Source organism: Microcaecilia unicolor, chromosome 1, assembly GCF_901765095.1.
Source record: "Microcaecilia unicolor chromosome 1, aMicUni1.1, whole genome shotgun sequence".
Lineage (NCBI taxonomy): Eukaryota > Metazoa > Chordata > Amphibia > Gymnophiona > Siphonopidae > Microcaecilia > Microcaecilia unicolor.
Window position 1 is genome coordinate 420,821,124 of NC_044031.1, and position 20,226 is coordinate 420,841,349.

A 20,226-nucleotide genomic window follows, 5' to 3' on the forward strand; every position below is an offset into this window, starting at 1 on the left:
ATGGGCATTCTCACTTTGACTCTCTCTCTCTTTTTTTTTTACCTTTAAATTGTGAGTCTTCAAAAACAGATACCTACTGTACTTAAATATTAGACATCTACAAGCCTGAGAGCTATTGAGGCGTTGCACATTCAGGTACAGTAAGTATTTCCATATCTTAAGGGGACTCACCATTTAAAAACAGATGTATTAGAATCTGAACCTGGGTGCCCTGGATTAAGGTGCATTGCACTGACCACTAGGCTTCTTTTCTGCTCTGCATGGACATGTATGTGGCCATTTTTGGACAGATGCTGCCATGTCTTTGTTTTGTCCTTGTCTTTGTTTTTTTTGGCATTCATAATTTTGATATTTTATTTGGAAAATGGCTGTTCGTTTTGGGCATTCTCAGTATTTTTGAACAGGAAATTCCAACGTTTTTTTCTGCTTGAAAATGGCTGTAAGATAGACGGTTATTTTGAACATTATGAGTAGGACATGCCAATTCTGACTTGGATGTTCTTTCAAAAATGCCCCCTATGTATTTTAGAACAGACTCTATATTGGCAGATTCTGTTCTAAAATACTAACGAGGCATCCAAACCTGGACTTCTCAATTCCAATTTGTATGTCCTTTCTAAAATCTGTCTCTATGTATCTCTATAAAATAGAAATAACACAATGGAGATGTTGTCCGGTACTGACTGGAGGTGATCATTCCAGCGAGTAGTTTTTAAAGGGTAGAGAGAGACTGGCTAGAAGGAAGGGGAGAGAGAGGGAGATGCTGGATGGAAGGATTGGGAGAGAGGGTGGATGGGTGGAAGGATGGGGAGAGAAAGAGGGAAGATGCTGGATGGAAGGATAGTGAGAAAAAGGGGAAGACATTGAATGGATGGGAAGAGAAAGGGGAGATGCTGGATGGAAGGGTAGAGCGAGAAAGAGGGGAGCTGCTGGAAGGAAAGGGGGAGAGGATGGTTAGTGAAAGACTGGAGAAGAAGAGGAAGGTGGGCATGGGGAGAGCAAGGAAAAGATGAAAAGCCATAGGTAAATGAAGTAAAAAGATGGAAATTAAAGACTGGATAGTAAGAATGAATTAAACCTGGACAGAGAGAGGCAGAAAAATAAATTGAAGAAACAAAGAAAAAGGAGAGAGAAAAATGACAAATAGATAGGAAACCCTGGCAAGTGAGTTAAGAGAAGACAAAGGAAAGCATAATCAAGAGACTGGGACCAACACAATTAGAAAAAGTAAATGGCCAGTCAACAAAAATACAGAAAATAATTTTATTTTTAATTTAGGATAAAGTAAAATAAAGGTTAATAAATGGAAATAAAACACAAAATAGAAAATAAGATGATACTTTTCTATTGGATTGATTTTAATACATTTTTGAATAGCCTTCAGAGATCAACACTTCCTTCCTCAGGTCAGGAGACGATACCATAACAGCAGTATACATTCTTCCTGACCTGAGGGAGGAGGTTTTGATCTCTGAAAAATGTATTAGGCTAGTACGGTTAAAAAGTATCATCTTATTTTTCATTTTCAAGTGCCTGAACTGAGCATATGCGGGAGGGCAGGAATCAGCGGCTGAAGTACACTGCCAACTGCTGCACTGCTCAAACAGCACGGTAAGGGTCTCATGCAGTGGACCTCTTCAACTAGCGGGGCTTGGGCAGCTCCACCAGCGATTCAACCAGTGCCACAATTTTGGAGTGGGCTTAAGCTCAAGGTGGAGAGGGGCCGAGGCCCCCTCATGGTTATGTCCTGGGGGGAATAGGTGCTGGATAGGGGGTGTAATAGAGTGCCCGATCGGCTGAACGCCTCTGGAGGAAATCTCGCACCCATACTGATTTCATTCACTACAAATTCATGCTATCCTCCTTCCACTCCTCCCTATTCTTCGCCAAACAGGACTATTACACCCAATTGACTAATTCCCTCAGCTCTAACCCTCGTCGTCTCTTCGCCACACTTAACTCCCTCCTCAAAGTGCCCTCCGTTCCCACACCCCCCCCCCCCCCCTCCCACTCTCTCCTCAATCACTGGCTGACTACTTCCGCGACAAGGTGCAGAAGATCAACCTCGAATTCACCACCAAACCATCTCCTCCTCTTCACCCTATAACCCACTCCCTCAACCAACCAACCCAGGCCTCCTTCTTCTCTTTTCCTGATATCACCGAAGAGGAAGCCGCCCATCTTCTTTCCTCCTCGAAATGCACCACCTGTTCTGACCCCATCCCTACCAACTTACTTAACAGCATCTCTCCTACTGTCACCCCTACCATCTGCCATATCCTGAACCTCTCTCTCTATGGCAACTGTCCTTGACACCTTCAAGCATGCTGTAGTCACACCACTCCTCAAAAAACCATCACTTGACCCTACCTGTCCCTCCAACTACCGCCCCATTTCCCTCCTACCCTTCCTCTCCAAGATACTTGAACGCGCCATTCACAGCCGTTGCCTTGATTTTCTCTCCTCTCATGCCATCCTTGATCCGCTTCAATCCGGCTTTCGCCCCCTACACTCGACAGAAACGGCACTATCTAAAGTCTGCAATGACCTGTTCCTTGCCAAACCCAAAGGTCACTACTCCATCCTCATCCTCCTCGACCTATCCGCCGCTTTTGACACTGTCAATCACAATTTACTTCTTGCCACACTGTCCTCTTTTGGGTTCCAGAGCTCTGTCCTCTCCTGGTTCTCCTCTTATCTCTCCCATCGTACCTTCAGAGTACACTCTCATAGATCTTCCTCCACCCCTATCCCGCTCTCTGTTGGAGTTCCTCAGGGATCTGTCCTTGGACCCCTTCTTTTTTCAATATACTACTACTACTACTACTACAAATCATTTCTATAGCGCTACCAGACGTACACAGCGCTTTACAATTGAACATAAAGAAAAGACAGTCCCTGCTCAAAAGAGCTTACAATCTAAATCAGGACAGACAGACAGGACAAATAGGACACATAGGGAAAAGGGAACTATTGAAGAGAGGAAGACAAGATAAGGATTAAGAGTAGGTGACAAGTTAGGAATCAAAAGCAGCATCAAACAGGTGGGCCTTTAGCACTACACCTCTTCCCTGGGCTCCCTGATCTCATCGCATGGTTTCCACTATCATCTTTATTCTGATGACACCCAGCTTTATCTCTCCACACCAGACATCACTGCGGAAACCCAGGCCAAAGTATCAGCCTGCTTATCCAACATTGCTGCCTGGATGTCCAACCGCCACCTGAAACTGAACATGGCCAAGACCAAACTTATTGTCTTCCCACCCAAACTCACTTCTCCTCTCCCTCCACTCTCTGTCTCAGTTGATAACACCCTCATCATCCCTGTCTCATCTGCCCGCAACCTCGGTGTCATCTTCGACTCCGCCCTCTCTTTCTCTGCGCATATCCAGCAGTTAGCCAAGACCTGTCGCTTCTTCCTCTATAACATTAGCAAAATTTGCCCTTTCCTCTCTGAGCACACCACCCGAACTCTCATCCACTCTCTCATTACCTCTCGCCTTGACTACTGCAACCTACTCCTCACTGGCCTCCCACTTAGCTATCTATCCCCCCTTCAGTCCGTTCAGAACTCTGCTGCACGTCTTATCTTCCGCCTCGACCGATATACTCATATCACCCCTCTCCTCAAGTCACTTCACTGGCTTCCGATCAGGTACCGCATACAGTTCAAGCTTCTCCTACTAACCTACAAATGCACTCGATCTGCAGCCCCTCCTTACCTCTCTACCCTCATCTCCCCTTACGTTCCTACCCGTAACCTCCGCTCCCAAGACAAATCCCTCCTTTCAGTACCCTTCTCCACCACTGCCAACACCAGGCCCCCTCCCTGCCCATCTTCTTGCTCAAAGCCCACCTCTTCAATGTCGCTTTTGGCACCTAACCACTACACCTCTACTCAGGAAATTTAGACTGCCCCAACTTGACATTTTGTCCTTTAGATTGTAAGCTCCTTTGAGCAGGGACCGTCCTTCTTTGTTAATTTGTACAGCGCTGCGTAACCCTAGTAGCGCTCTAGAAATGTTTAGTAGTAGTAGTAGTTATGTCCTGAGGGGAATAGGTGCTGGATAGGGGGTGTAATAGAGTGAACTGAAACACTCCTTCTTACCCATTCCTGCTGTCACTGGTGTAAATAAAATATTTTTTGGAGTGGCCATGGGATTGAGGTGTGCCAGGAGGTGGAGCCATGAGGTAGAGTGGGCTGGGGGCATGTACTAAAATCTCCCACTCATAATTGGGACCCCTTGGCAGCTCTGCAATAGGGTTTATCTTATTGGGCAGACTGGATAGACCATACAGATCTTTATCTGCCATCATCTACTATGTTACTGTTTGTTACCAGGTACTTTCATAACAAAACAAAATAAAGGAGTGGAAACCAATGTTTTTTTCCAAACCTTAATTAGTGTGGAAGACTCCAGTGAGCTGCCTCATAACAAGTATTTGATAATAGAGAAAGTCTTGTATAAGCATTTTGGACCATTCCTTGTTTAAAATCACCAGAAGCCTATTAATAACATTGTTCCATTTCTTCTGTTTCATTTGTTTATATTCAGGAGTTAAAGCATACAGTTGCAATATTTGCAATGCTGCTTTCACTACTAATGGTAGTCTTACACGACACATGGCAACTCACATGAGCATGAAGCCTTACAAGTGCCCATTTTGTGATGAGACTTTCCGAACAACAGTTCACTGCAAAAAGCACATGAAGAAGCACCAGACTCTTCCACCAGCAGGAGCAGCTTCAGAAGAGGGGGGAGGAGGGGGAGGTAAGATACTTTCATACTTGAACATCATCAGCTGAACCTAACATAAGGAGATGGATTTTCAAAGGAATAAATGTGTATTTTCATTTTGAATATCATCACAGGAAAAGTACCTACACACTTACATAAGTTGTAAGGATATATTTTCTGATTAAAATTATACTCATACTTTTGAAAATACAAAAGTATATGGGTAGCTCCAAATCCTGCCCCCACTACTACTACTTAGCATTTCTATAGCGCTGCCAGGGTTACGCAGCGCTGTACAAGTTTAAACATGGGGAAGGACAGTCCCTGCTCAAGAGAGCTTACCTTCTACAACTGGTAACAGTATATGTGAAATTATACTATGCATACCCCATTTAGATAAAGCAATTTTATAAAAGCTTAGTCTTCAGCTAAAGCAGTGTTCTACCCGTGGAAAAGGTTTTGAAAATGACCGTCCTAAGATAATTTTAAACTGCTTGCTTGTATAGAAAGTACATGAATATTTTCTTCTATGTGGACTTAAGCAAATTTTCAAAGCCTCCACAGGGAAATTTACACCGAAGAATTCATGCACTCAGTGGCGTAGGAAAGGGGGGGGGGGGCGGGAGGGGCGGTCCACCCCGGGTGCACGCGCTCGGGGGGTGCCGGCCCCGCTGGTTCCCTGCTCTCTCTGCCCCGGAACAGGTTACTTCCTGTTCCGGGGCAGAGAGAGCAGGAAACCAGCGGGGCCGACGCAGCTCCGAGTGACGTACACTCGGGGCGGATCAGCCCTCCCGCAGGTAAGAATGCGGGGGGGGGGGTTGCGCCGCAGAAGGGGCAGGGTCGCGCTGTGCTGCACCCGGGGGGGGGGGGGTGCGCAGCAGCGACCCGCCCCAGGTGCCATTAGCCCTCGCTACGGCACTGCATGCACTTAAATTCACTTATGCATATGTGGATACAGCTGAATTTTCTAAAGTATGCATACAAATGCAAACTCCTTCCCAACTCTGTCCCCAGGAACTTCTTCACTCAGTTCAGGCAATGTTAGCATGTATACAGGCTCATATTTATAAAGGTTTGTGCATAAATGCCAAATAAGCACCTAAGCGCTCTTCTGTAAGTACAGATGTATCATAGGCATACACATAGGTAGAGTCTGGCAGAGTGTGCATAACTTAAAGAATACTGTGTTATGTGTGTATCCCCAGCATTAGGGGCAAGTATTTATACCAGCTGTATGGCTTAAGTGTTTGCACCTAACTGTATATGAGCTTATCTATCTGGTTTTACTAGTATTATATAAGGAAAAATAGGTACCTACACTGTTATAGACTTGCCTCCAAAATGTTGGTTTGTGAGCAGAAATGCCTTGGAAACTTTGTCCTCCCTAGGGACACAGTGAAACTTTGGAACCATTAATCAAGATGGGACACTCAGTTGACTCTCTTTTTGAAATGAATAAAATACAATACTACTACTTATTAAACTCCCTAACTCTGGATATTTGATGCTTGGGAATCAGAGGACATTTCCCAACCATATTGTATGATATCTGCTTTAGCAGCAAATCTGATGATGTAGTTGTAGTTTATAGCTGGCTCAAGGGGCGGGGAAACCTGTATTATCAAAACAAGATGGACATCCATCTTTCGTTTTGATAATACGGGCGGAGACGCCCTAATCTTGAAATTTAGGTCATCCTTAGAGATGGTCGTCCCTAGACTTGGTAGTTTCTGATTTTCGGCGATAATGGAAACCAAGGACGCCCATCTCAGAAACGGCCAAATGCAAGCCCTTTGGTCGTGGGAGGAGCCAGCATTCGTAGTGCACTGGTTCCCCTGGCATGCCAGGACACCAACTGGGCACCCTAGGGGACACTGCAGTGGACTTCATACAATGCTCCCAGGAACAAAGCTCCCTTACCTTGTGTGCTGAGCCTCCCTAGCCCCCCCTAAAACCCACTACCCACAACTGTAAACCACTACCATAGCCCTTACGGGTGAAGAGGGGTACCTAGATGTGGATACAGTGGGTTTCTGGTGGGTTTTGGAAGGCTCGCTGTTTCCTCCACAAACGTAACAGGTGGGGGGAGAGGGGCCTGGGCCTGAGTCCGCCTGCCTGAAGTGCACTGCACTCACTAAAACTGCTCCAGGGACCTGCATACTGCTGTGATGGAGCTGAGTATGACATCTGAGGCTGGCAAAAAATATTTTTAAAGATGTTTTTTGAAGGTGGGAGGGGTTTAGTGACCACTGGGGGGAGTAAGGGGAGGTCATCCCCAATTCTTTTCGGTGGTTATCTGGTCATTTCGGGCACCTTTTTGTGCCTTGGTCGTAAGAAAAACAGGACCAGGTAAAGTCGTCCAAGTGCTCGTCAGGGACGCCCTTTTTTCCCCCCATTATGGGTCGAGGACGTCCATGTGTTAGGCATGCCCAAGTCCCGCCTCCAATACGCCCCCTTGAACTTTGGCCATCCCTGCGACAGAAAGCAGTTGGGGACGTCCAAAATCGGCTTTCGATTATACTGATTTGGACGACCCTGTGAGAAGGATGCCCATCTTCTGATTTGTGTCGAAAGATGGGCGTCCTTCTCTTTTGAAATTTTTTTTTTTGTTACATTTGTACCCCGCGCTTTCCCACTCATGGCAGGCTCAATGCGGCTTACATGGGGCAATGGAGGGTTAAGTGACTTGCCCAGAGTAACAAGGAGCTGCCTGTTCCTGAAGTGGGAATCGAACTCAGTTCCTCAGTTCCCCAGGACCAAAGTCCACCACCCTAACCACTAGGCCACTCCTCCACATCCATAGGGTGCTCATTTGTTTTTCTGATGTATCTGTGCTCATTTATATATTGTAATAGGGTATTTCCAAGTCATATTTTAAGCATTAAGAAATTTGTTGTATGACTTTTATCCTTTCAGAGGAATAAAGAAATCCAATACTTTTTACATAGCACTTCATAAAGCTTAAAACCAGGGATACTCAAAACGAGTTCTGGATTTCCTCCTAATCCAGTGGTCTTCATTCATTTTTAAACTGGGGCCACTTTGGATTCTAATGAGCTGAAGGAGGGCTAACAAATATCTTCCCACACAGGGCAACAACACTGCAGACCAGTGCATGTCATGACATGTAGCCCACCTTCAAATTTCTTTAGGAGGGTATCCTCAAGTTTGTGAGCATTTCCAGTGTATTCTCTTTTGTCTATTCAAAAATGCCTTGCTTTCGAGCATAGCTTTCTCCCCACCCCCCATCCACTTTCCTCTTTCTGTCTTGAGCCAAGGTAGAAAGGTAGAGTAGCGGGGAGGGGGGGAACAGACCATAGGAGCTGCCTCAGAGGTATTCAGGGGCTGTCATTGTCCTCTGGGCCTTGTGTTGAAGAACTGTTTCCTATTTGATGAATTTTTCAGAATGCCCTAAGATGGTTTTTGTATGAATGCACAGCAGTTCCTGCACAGCTGCCCCAATTCAAGTCTCTTCATATTTTTTTTCTCTCGGCTTTGTTTACTGGAAATATATGTAGCACTCACAAATATTGTCAAATCTTTTTGCCACTTTTCATGTTCCTTTTCTTGTTTAAATGTATGCATTACTTTCTTTTACTTTTGTGCTACATCCTGTTCCATACTCCACTCTGTCTTTGGAATTCCTTATCATCTGAAATGAGGGTTGACGTATCCTTTCTCACTTTCAGAACCCTTCTCAAATATTTTGTGTTCTCCCAGGCCGTCCCCCAAGGGTTTGTAAGTAGAAAGTGACTCTGGGTATCAGCATTGTCTTTATTCTGGTTCCTTTCCAATCCCCCTTCCTCGCACAGTTTCTATTCATTACTCTTTTGTCAACTATTGATTGGTGTGCCTTTCATGACTTCATTCTTCTGTACTTGCTTTGATTCCTGTACTGAAAGGCAGTATGTTAAGTGTCATAATAAACATAAACATATAGCAGTTTCCACCTAGCTTCTTTCTTTTTGTTCTCTTATGCAAGATTGATATCAGTTTAGCAGTTGTTTTCCCACCCATAGCTGACAAAAAAACAAGTAGCTTCAAAGAGTATCCAAGACACACCCAAAAAATGATGCTGCTGAACCAACATAAAAAGTGCATCAGATCTCTTGTGCCAGAACATGACATGTCAAATTACACATGTACTAGTTGAGAGGGAATCACCAATACAACACAAACAAAACAAAAACAGAGTGTAGGTGGCCACAGGAATGGGTGAAAATTGTACAAGCTGTGCAACTATGTCCTCATAGGCCAGGAGAATGAGGGGCTTAGCCCTTCATGAGTTGCTTTCATCTCCTACATCTAAGGAGAATCAACCATCAGCTTCAAATGTCATCATCCTCAAAAAGGCAGAGTTTAGAAGAGATTGAGGCCCAGATGCACTAAACCTTAACGACCCTTTAACGAAGAATTTTTGAACCGTGGTATGCATTAAAGGCCATTTTCCGACGACGGTAGCAGAAAACGAAAATGGAATGCAGATGAGCAAATTGTATAGAAACCCTATTGAAACGAGATGCACTAAAGTTTTCCGCCTGCCCTAACGCTGGAAAACTGCCGGAAAGCTAATGACAGGTCTGTACCTGTTGTTAGGGCTGTCCGACTAAAAACTTCAATGTAACCCCCCTCCCCCCCCCCAAAAAAAAAAGCGAGGGGGGCAAAAATGTGCTCCCCCCCCCCCTTGAATTAAATAAAAAAACAAAACAAAATTCAAAACTTTAGCAGCCCTGGGCCCCCTCCCTTTCTTTTTCTCAACTCTTTCTCCCCACAGCTCCACCTCCCGCCATTCTCCCCTGTGCCCCGCCCCCCCGCCACCCCTGAGGTTGTCGCCAACGCTCCCCCCCTCCACCAGTCCCCCCTCCGCCTTACCGGGCCCGCGCAGCGCCTCTCAGCTCTGTATGAAGGCGCTGCACGGGCAAGAAGAACATCTGATGCCTCTTCACCAAATCTTTGCATCTCTCCTTTCCTCCTGGGCCCGCCCCTGTCTGACATAAGTAACCTACGTAGGTTACTGACATCAGACGGGGGCGGGCCCAGGAGGAAAGGAGAGACGCAAAGACTCGGAGGCATCAGCTGTTCTTGCCCATGCAGCGCCTTCACACAGAGGTGAGAGGCGCTGCGCCTGAGGTCGCCGCCGCTCCCCCCTCCACCGGTCCCCCCTCCGCCTTACCGGGCCCGCGCAGCACCTCTCACCTCTGTGTGAAGGTGCTGCACGGGCAAGAAGAACATCTGATGCCTCTTCGCCGACTCTTCGCGTCTCTCCTTTCCTCCTGGGCCCGCCCGAGGTCGGAGGAGACAGAAGCTATCGAGAACAGCTGATCCAACCCGTGCAGCGCCTTCACACACAGGTGAGAGGCGCTGCACCGGCCATTATAGCAGAGGTCCGGTGGAGGGGGGGAGCGGCGGCGACGAACTCAGGGGGCGGGGCCGGAGGCGGAGGATGGCGGGAGGCGGAGCATTGCTGACAGTAACAGAAGAGAGAGACAGGAAGGGCGGGGGGGCCCGGCAATGCAGAAGTTTAGATTTTTAACATTTTGTATTTCATGAACAGAGAAGCGGGGAGCAGCGGCGATCTTGGGCGGGGGGCGGGGGGGGCAAGGCCATTCACACAGGACGCTCCTGATGAGCGCCTTTGCCCCCTCTCGATCCTTTGTTAATGTTTGTGGAGACATTTTTTATGCAGAGGAAAGCGGGGAGCCACGTGTTTGTATTGTTTTCTTTTTTTTTTTTTTGGTTTTGACGTTTCTGGCATGCGCAGAGCAGCCAACATAACGCTTGGCTGCTCTGCGCATGCTTTAGGAGCCGATTACCGACGGGGATTGATGCATGGTTCTTTACAATACCGCACCAAACTTGTGCGACTTGTTGTTTTTTGAGCGTTCGTTTTTTAAAGTTTTGGTAATGGCTTTTACGATTTTGCTTTTTTTACGTTTGGTTGATGCATCTGGGCCTATGTGCCTTAGGCCGTTGTTCACACAGAAGTTTAAGTCATCAATGCAGAACAGTCCTGTAACACTGCACAAAAGGAGCATTATTTGGTAGGCATGGTTCTGCACTAACATAGGTACAGAAATTATCAGCTCAAAAACAGATCATGACCTCATTTGTGCCAAACAGAACTTTGCAGCTGGTGATGTAGAATACAAATACTGCACAGAGTACTTCTGTTGAAAGACATCATTTACTCTTCACACAAGGAAGGCAGCAGGATCTACTAGTTCCCCATCCACTTCTAGTAAACTAACCTCAGATGAACAAGAAACAGTAGGTCATATGAAGAAAATCTGTGAAGAATTTCGGAAGAAATTTACAAACATTCCCAAGCTACCAGCACCATGAAAAATATCAGTTTTCAGAAGGAGAAACAGTCTGAAAAGAATTTATGTACAGTACAAAACAAGCACAATAAAATAAATTGTTTCTCTATAGATATGTTTCTGAACATAAGCATTTGCCATACTGAGATAGACCAAAAGCCCATCAAGCCCAGCAACCTGTTTCCAGCAGTGGCCAATACAGGTTACAAATACCTGGCAAGATCCCAAAAAAGTAGAATACATTTTATAGTGCTTATCCTAGAAATAAGCAGTGGATTTTCCCCAAAGTCATGTAAATAATGGCTTATGGACTTTTCTTTTAGGAAGTTAGCCAAACCTTTTTTAAACCCCGCTAAGCTAACGGCTTTTACAAGTTTCTCTGGCAACAAATTCCAGAATTTATTACACGTTGAGTGAAGAAATATTTTCTCAGATTTGTTTTAAAATTATTACTTTGTAGCTTCATTCCGTTTCCCTCCTAGTCCTTGTATTTTTCGAAAGAATAAACAAGCGATTCACGTCTACCTGTTCCACTCCACTCGTTATTTTATAGACCTCTATCATATCTTCCCTCAGCTGTCTTTTCTCCAAGCTGAAGAGCCCTAGCCGCTTTAGCCTTTCCTCTTAGGGAAGTCATCCCATCCCCTTTATAAATTTTGTCGCCCTTCTCTGTACCATTTCTAATTCCACTATATCTTTTTTGAGATGCAGTGCCCAGAATTGTACACAGTATTTGAAGTGCTGTTGCATCGTGGAATAATATAAAGGCATTATAACATCCTCATTTTTATTTTCCATTCCTTTCCTAATAATACCTAACATTCTGTTTGCTTTCTTATCTGCCGCTGCACATCGAGCAGAGGGTTTCAACGTATCATCAACAACACCTAGATCCTTTTTTTGATTGGTGATTCCTAACGGAGAACCTTGCATCACTTAGCTATAGTTCGGGTTCCTCCTTACCATGTGCATCACTTTGCACTTGCTCACAAGAAACCTAACATATGGGTCACCTGCTATCTTTTTATTTTACCTTTATCACTTATGTCAAGTGGGTCTTCAAACCTCATCAGTCAGAGTATACCTTAAAGTTATATCTGTCAGGAATCCTGGCTGTGATTAGGCACCACAAAGAAGGAGTCCCTTAAAAGAAAACAAAGTGCAGTCCCACAAAGACTATTAAGTCAGTTTAGTTATCACTACCTCTGGACTGAGAGTAAGTTAAAAACACAGAATTTCCCCCAGCAGGTGTCCAATATAGTTCAAGTTAAGAATACTGGGGCATGGAGTTTGGACAAAAAGGCAAGGCAAAGCAAGAAACCCAACAAGAATTAGAACAGGAATCCAGCAAAGGAGCAGGAACAAATTGAAAACTGAAACGATGCCAGAGAATGGCAGGATCCAAGGAAGGAACCATGCACAGGAGCACAAACAGAAACACAAGCAGTGACCAAGCGCTAAGGCACAGCAGCAAACCCCCCACCCAACTCTCTTGGCTAGATCCAGCAGAACCAATCAAGACACGAAACCAAGACACAGGAACACCCACACAGAGCAAGAGCAAAACCCATTTGAAGAAATTACCCCAAGAGAAACAAGAAATAAACAAGATGAAAGACACTAGAAAACACACCCAACTCAGAAAGACATACAAGAAAGGGGAGTGGTTTCTTATAAAGGAGGGGGAGCACAACCCGGCATGCCCTGGTCTAACTCTGCCTTGCCTTACAATATTGGCCTACTGTGAATGTGTATGAAATTTTCTTATTGCTAAGTTCTTGATAATTTCAACATTTATGAAAGGTTGTCTTTCATGAACCCCTTGTTTTTAAGCCTCCAGTTTATGGGATCTCAGCATAGTTCTGACATAGTTAATAGAACTTTATAAAACCAGTAGAGTAACTTTGTCTGAGCACTTGTCTTGGAAAGTATTTTTAAAAAAATAGCTAATAGCTATTAAATCTGCTAGAATAGTCAGTACATTTTAAGCACTTGCATCGTATCTGTTTTTCTTGCACTTTGACAAAAACAAGATGACTTAGAATTTATTAATAATTTCTATCAAACTTGATATAACCTTTAAATCTCAACCACTCCATAAATCTACCACTTTCATTCATAAGAAAAAGTTCTTCATGCACTGGATTGTAAGAGAGCCCTTGTGTACTTCCTTAAATGAACAGAAGCCCATCAGAAATTTACACAGCCCTTTATATCGCTTGACTCAAATTGGTTGGGAATTACCATTGTCAAAAAAACGCACTAGCTCAAACCACAGTGAACTACATTCATTTTATTAACATTCAAGCAGGATTATCAGTCCAAGGTAAAACTCCATCAGATGAACGTCTATAACTCATTTAAAGGAATTTTCCATACAAATTATCTGGAGGAGTGACCTAGTGGTTAGAGTGGTGGACTTTGGTCCTGGGAAACTGGGTTCAATTCCCACTGCAGGCACAGGCAGCTCCTTGTGACTCTGGGCAACTCACTTAACCCTCCATTGCCCCAGGTAAAAATAAGTACCTGTATATAATATGTAAGCCGCATTGAGCCTGCCATGAGTGGGAAAGCGCGGGGTACAAATGTAATAAAAATAAAAAATAAATATATAGGCTTCGTTGCATGTTTTTATATCTCACTATTGTCAGGATCATGCATCTAAGAGAGAGAGAGAGTTCAGTAGGACAGCTTGTATTTAATAATCTTTTTGCTTAGTGGCATCCACTCTTACAGAATCAGCAAAAGATTCAGGTTGCTCAAAATTTCAAATAATGGTGCTTCCATACCTAGAATCTGCAAATATTCTTTTTTGGGTGTAGGCATGCAGTTCTACAACCCCTGGTAGAATTTGTGTGACTGATTTATCCTGCTTTTCAGTGGAGAAAGCAATGTTGCTTGTCTGTATCAACTGTTCCCTATAGTGTAAAGGTAGTTATAGTTTTTTTTTAATTTGTTTCAAAGATTAATATTGAGTTATTTTCTGAGAACAGGTTCTCAATTTGTTATCTGGATATAATGAATTTTTATTTTCAAAGGGTACAATTTTAAAATAACTACAGGTAAACAAAACTCCTAGAAATAGAGTATTAGCACAGATGAGTTGTATTAGTAGGTCAAGTTAAATAATACTATGTACAGTTCATTTTTTCTATATATTTAACTAACCCAAGTTTATGGACAATTTCCAAACCATAAAAGGTTAGTCATTTTAAAATGAAAAGTATTCTAACCCTTAAGCACAGTGCACCTTTGGTATGATCAGATGTGGCAGCTTGCAACAGGTAAAGCAGATTCATCGCAGTATCTCAGATGAAACAGACAGGACCCAAAGCTGGCAGATGGCAGCAGCAGGGATATTAGTGCTGTTTACAGTGGCATTCTCTTTCAAAACCTTTGTGCTGGCTTTTAATGATGGACAAATACATTATTCATGTATTAATTAGGCTTATTGGTCCATTATTTCAATTGAACCAAATTTTCTATGCTGAGGCTGCAACTTTGAAGTTCATTTCAACACTTGTTAGAGACAAACATGTATGAATCATTGACCAGCCTAGAAGATGCTGCATATTTATAGAATATTTCAACTGGGAGGCCAGCAGTTCATATTTTTCTGTCTCATACTCTCTTAGACCTTGAGAAGTTGCCAGCTAGTGACATCTCTCTATATAAAACGCACCGCCAACGTTCTATGAGGCAAACTTGCCAAGCATTCCAAGTTAAGTTGTCATGGTCCAGATCAGTTTTCCACCATGAGTGCTTGCCCCGCCCTTGCGTCACAATGTGATGACATTCGGGGCGGGGCAATGACACTCAACGAATCCCCAGCTCCACCACCCTCAGATGCTCCACCACCCCCCAACGCACACAGAAAAACAGCGACCTACGCAGATCCTCCACCCCCCCACGGAGTGCCGTCCGAAAACCTGATCCGCCGCAAGCACCACGGAGGGTAAGTCCAGCAACAAGGGGAGGGGGATGGTAAGGAAAGCGCCTTGCTAGCCCCCGTTTCATTGGCTTCAGAAATGGGCCTTTCTTACTAGTATCCCATAATGGTCTGTTAACTATCTTGTTTGTGTGGCTTATAAGAAATAGTTTCTTATAAAATTAGGTTGAAAATTAGTTTATAGTAAATGGCAGAATAAATCGGACATATATATTTATTCCTCCTCCCAGAAAGTTGATATTAAGCTATCTACTAAATGAGGTACTTGCAAGGGTGCACAGATGCTCATGAGCTTTTTCCAGTACTTTCTGAGCTCTGAGAGAACTACTCCGCCTAGTGCTGTCAGATGGTGCCATCCATTTGTGCATCCGATTTATCCTGTTGTCTACAGAGAATATCTGTTGCAGATAAGCAATTTTGTTTTGCTCTATAACACATCTTCTCCCTTCTATTTGTGAAACTTCATCTTTTATGAATTAATTTTGACCTTGGTTTACTTTTAATTTTGAAGCTGACATGTAACTTTCTATATATATATGGTTAAAAAGTGCTATGTAAGCTAGAGATATAACTTCATTAATTTGAAGGTGCACAAATTTTAGTTTTAATTAGTATGTTGCTTTTTAAATGTATTTTGTTGCTACATATTTTGTATCTCTTGTTTTAAAGCAGTAGTGTGTGAAGAAGAAGATAATTCAGAGAGAGCAGTTTCTAGAAAGTCACGGCCCGGGGTCATCACTTTCACAGAAGAAGAAACAGCAGAACTTGCTAAAATTAGACCAAGGGAAGGTGCCACCGTCTCAGAAAAAGTTCTAGTACAGTCTGCTGCAGAGAAGGACCGAATTAGTGAGATCAAGGACAAAAATGCAGAACTAGAAGCAGAACCAAAATATGTCAACTGTTGTACCTACTGCCCCAAAAGCTTTAAGAAACCCAGTGATTTGGTAAGGTAAGAAGACTGGCAAGCATTATGATTTTGAGTTTTGTGCATGCAGATTTAATTAACTCAAGTTTAATATGACTCTAACAATCTTGATCATTGAACTCATTGTACAGTCTGCTGAGGAATGCTGACTACTTGTGGTCTAACTTGGAGAATGAGAGACTTTCCTAGTTCTTAAACGTGACTTAATTTATAAATGGAGGATTGATTAAAGGAACTGAGGCAAATTCAGACCATGGCTCTTAGAAGATAATTCTATAAAGGAAGCACTTAGATTTAGGCACTAAGAAGTGCCTATTTGAAGCTTATTCTATTAAGAAAAAAAAGTAGGCACCCACTTTTTTATAGAATGCTAGGATAAACTATGTTATGCACATCAAATTTGCAGGAGCGTATTTTTTATGGAAAGGAAAAGGAAAGTCAGCATAATGTAGAGAACTTAAAATAAGTGGGTCAAAACCTGGTGCAAGTACGAAGATTTTAGATACATAGGAGGATGAGGCAATTTATGGAAAAACTAAACTTTCAGTGGCAGGAAAAAGAATCCTTAGTGTGAAATTCAAGCAGTATATTTCTAGGCGTTTAAAATACATGTTCTAGATGCTTTCCACTTTACCTGTCTTAGGGGTCCTTTTACTAAGGTGCGCCAAAAAATGGCCTGTGCTGTTGCCGCAAGTATTGGACGCACGCATGTCCATTTTTCAGCGTGCCTGTAAAAAAGACCCTTTTTTTTTTGCCTGAAAATGGACATGTGGCAAAATAAAAATTGGCGCGCGTCCATTTTGGGCCTGAGACGTTACCACCACCCATTGACTTAGCAGTAAGGTCGCACGCATACACTACCAATTACTGCCCGGTTAGCACCACGCAGTAGAAAATAAAAAAATATTTTCTGCTGCGCGTATCAGACGTGCATAAAAAATTGAATTACCGCCCAGGGCACATGGTAGCCAGGTAGTAGTTCCAAATTGACGTGCATTGGACGTGCGTAGGCGCCTACACAACTTAGAAAAAGGGCCCCCTAGTGGGGTAGTTTAGATTCAATAAAATGCTGTGGATTTGGAATAACAGAACTCCACATATTGCCCTCCATAAATTAAAATGCCCTAAAGAAATTGGAGAAGTAAATTTTCCAGATTTTCTTTGTGCTGCCTCTTGGTGGATCACTGAAGATAAATTAGAAACTTCCCTATTTGGCTCCCAATTGAACAAAAATTAGCATTACCTATCCCACTTCCACATAGATTTGGGTTGGTCAAGATTTAAACTATAGATAAAATGGATATTCTACCTGATAGCATAATAGCTATTAGGAATTTAGGTCGCTTTCATCAATGTCCATAGTAACATGTAAATGACGGCAGATAAAGACCTGTATGGTCCATCCAGTCTGCCCAACAGGATAAACTCATTTTACATGGTATACGATACTTTATATGCATATCCAAGTTTGATTTGTCCTTGCCATTCTCAGGGCACAGACCGTAGAAGTCTGCCCAGCACTGTTCTTGTACTAAAAATTCTGAAGCTAACGTCAAAGCCCATTAAAATTTACTCTCAAGCCCATCCATATCTGTTCAGTCATGATCAGGGCATAGACCATAGAAGTTTGCCCAGCACTGGTTTTGCTTCCCAATTACCGGTGTCGCCACCCAATCTAAGATTCTGTGGATCCATTCCTTCTAAACAGGATTTCTTTGTGTTTATCCCACACGTTTGAATTCCATTACCGTTTTCATCTCCACCATCTCCCGTGGGAGGGCATACCATGTATCCACCACCCTCTCTGTGAAAAAATACTTCCTGACATTACTCCTGAGTCTGCCCCCCTTCAACCTCAATTCATGTCCTGTAGTTCTACCACCTTCCCATCTCTGGAAAAGGTTTGTTTGTGGATTAATACCTTTCAAATATTTGAACGTCTATCATGTCACCCCTGTTTCTCCTTTCCTCCAAGGTATACATGTTCAGGTCAGCAAGTCACTGCTCGTATGGTTTGCAACACAAATCCCATATCATTTTTGTAGTTTTTCTTTGCACCGCTTCCAGTCTTTTTACATCTTTAGCAAGATATGGCCTCCAAAACTAAACACAGTACTCCAAGTGGGGCCTCTCCAACGACTTGAGTCCAAACTGATCAACCTCAACCATACCTCTTTGGTGAAACTTCCTTATTTGTATTAAGCACAAATTCATATATTGGCCTGTTTGGACTAAATGTGGTATATACCATATTTTTCGGACCATAAGATGCACCTAGGTTTTAGAGGAGGAAAATAGGGAAAACATTTTTGAAGCAAAAAGTGTGGCGGAGATCTGCTGGAGGACCACAGGTTGTACAACATTCTTGTATGGGGACAGCAGTTTTGCACAACCTGTGTGGCTCTGCAGTGGAATTTGGCCTCCCCTGCCATCCATGTCCAACGATTCTCTTCGCTCCCCTGCCCTCCCCTCCATGTCCAGCGATTCGTTCAAACCCCCACCCACCTGCCCGCCTGTCCGCCCTCAGCTCCCCCCAACTTCCATTCGTGCAACCATGCTCCCTGCCTTGAAATCTTTAATTTACATACTGGAAGTTGTGGCGAACCAGCAGTAAGTAAAAGCAGCAGGCAGGCAGGCTCGCCTCCTCATTGTTTCCCTTCCCTCTCAGCGCGTCCCGCCCTCGCAGAAAGGAACTTATATCAGAGGAAGGCGGGGCGCGCTGAGAGGGAAGGGAAGCGACGAGAAGGCGAGCCTGCCTGCTTCTTTTACTGCTGATTCGCTGCGACTTCGGGTAAATTAAAGATTTCAAAACAGGGAGGACAGGTGCACGAACGGAAGGGAGCGGGCAGGTGAGCCGGATCTCACAAAAAAAGCACTGGGCGGAGTTGAGGCATGCCGCGTGGGGCCCCTTTGAGTGTGAGGCCCTATGCCTAAGACTGCGCCCCCTCCCACAGCGAGCAGGTACGCTACATTCGGACTATAAGATGCACCCACATTTTCCTCCCAAATTTTTTTTTTTTTGGGGGGGGGGGGGGGGGGGAGTGCGTCTTGTAGTCTGAAAAATACGGTACCTTCTAAAAGACATTTTATATATTAACACGTTTTACTCCCTTATTGCACTACAATAAAATGCTCATTACCCTCCTCACAATTTTTTCAATATATGCAACGTTATTAGTATATGAAAGCTGAAATCATTCTCTCTCAACTGTTCACCTTCATCACACAAAATTTTTAAAGTGTTACTAGAAGCATTACATTTAGGTAAATCTGCTTCTAGATTTTATATAGATACCAAATTCTCTCTTTCAGATGAACAATGGTCAACTTTTTGGCCCAAAATTGATAGATCACTAACATTCGCTTCTATATTGCAATGCTTATATTTTCTGAAGAGATGAAATGTGGATCCCTGTTAAACAAAATAAGGGAGACAATACACTTTCTAATCGATGTAGGTTGTGCAAAATGAATATAGGTACGTTGGAATAGATGATTTTTTTCATATATGCATTTACAGTCAATTTGGTCAACTGCCTGGTAACAAATATCTCTTATTATACCTATTTAATCAGAAATATCATATAAATTCATTATATTCTGCTGTTTATGTCTACCTGACCATCTGTCTACTGAAAATAAGAAACATTTTGATATCCTTATAGTGATTGCATTAAAAAATGTTTTGTGAATAGAAAGGTAATCATAAAGTAAACTTATTTTGGTGGAATTCAATCTGTCTTTCTTAAAATATGAAAAAAGATTGCGGAGAAGCTGAAACATATTGATAATCATATTAAATTTTGGAAACCTTTTGAACTGTTCTCTGTTAATACAGATTCTTCATAATTTATTTTTTTCTCTATCACTATTAAATACTTATTAAGATCTTGTTGATAGTTATTACCTATTTCTGTACTATGATTGTTATGACTTCTTGTTACATCAATGTATTTATTTTTTCTTCTTTCTTGTTTGTTATTGTTCTGTTTGTGTATAGTTAAAAAATAGAGGAATGGTGCTGGAAAACAGAAATAGGTGAATTCAGTAAGTCACTTCCATCAAAAGCATGACATTAGTGGGGAAAATAATAAAATAAAACATCTTAACTCACTTATCAAAACAACAAAGTAGTAGAGGAGACTAAATGGAAAGCTATATAGAAGATACGAGAGTCAATAAAATATAGGTGGAAAGCAATAACCATGAATGATTGCACTCTAAGCAGCAACAAAGTGCAGATCCTACAAGCCCTGATGTAGAGGCAAACTTTAGCATTAGCACACAGCA

At 43.0% G+C, this 20,226-nt stretch overlaps 1 protein-coding gene across 1 annotated transcript in view; it reads left to right on the forward strand.

The window, feature by feature from the left end:
- The window catches only part of ZNF236 (zinc finger protein 236), a 502,799-nt gene that overhangs the window by 381,888 nt on the left and 100,685 nt on the right, over positions 1-20,226 (forward strand). The window contains exons 20-21 of the mRNA XM_030211824.1: positions 4,560-4,775; positions 15,681-15,960. Of these exons, the coding sequence (XP_030067684.1) occupies positions 4,560-4,775; positions 15,681-15,960 (496 nt within the window). The remainder of the gene's footprint in view (positions 1-4,559; positions 4,776-15,680; positions 15,961-20,226) is intronic.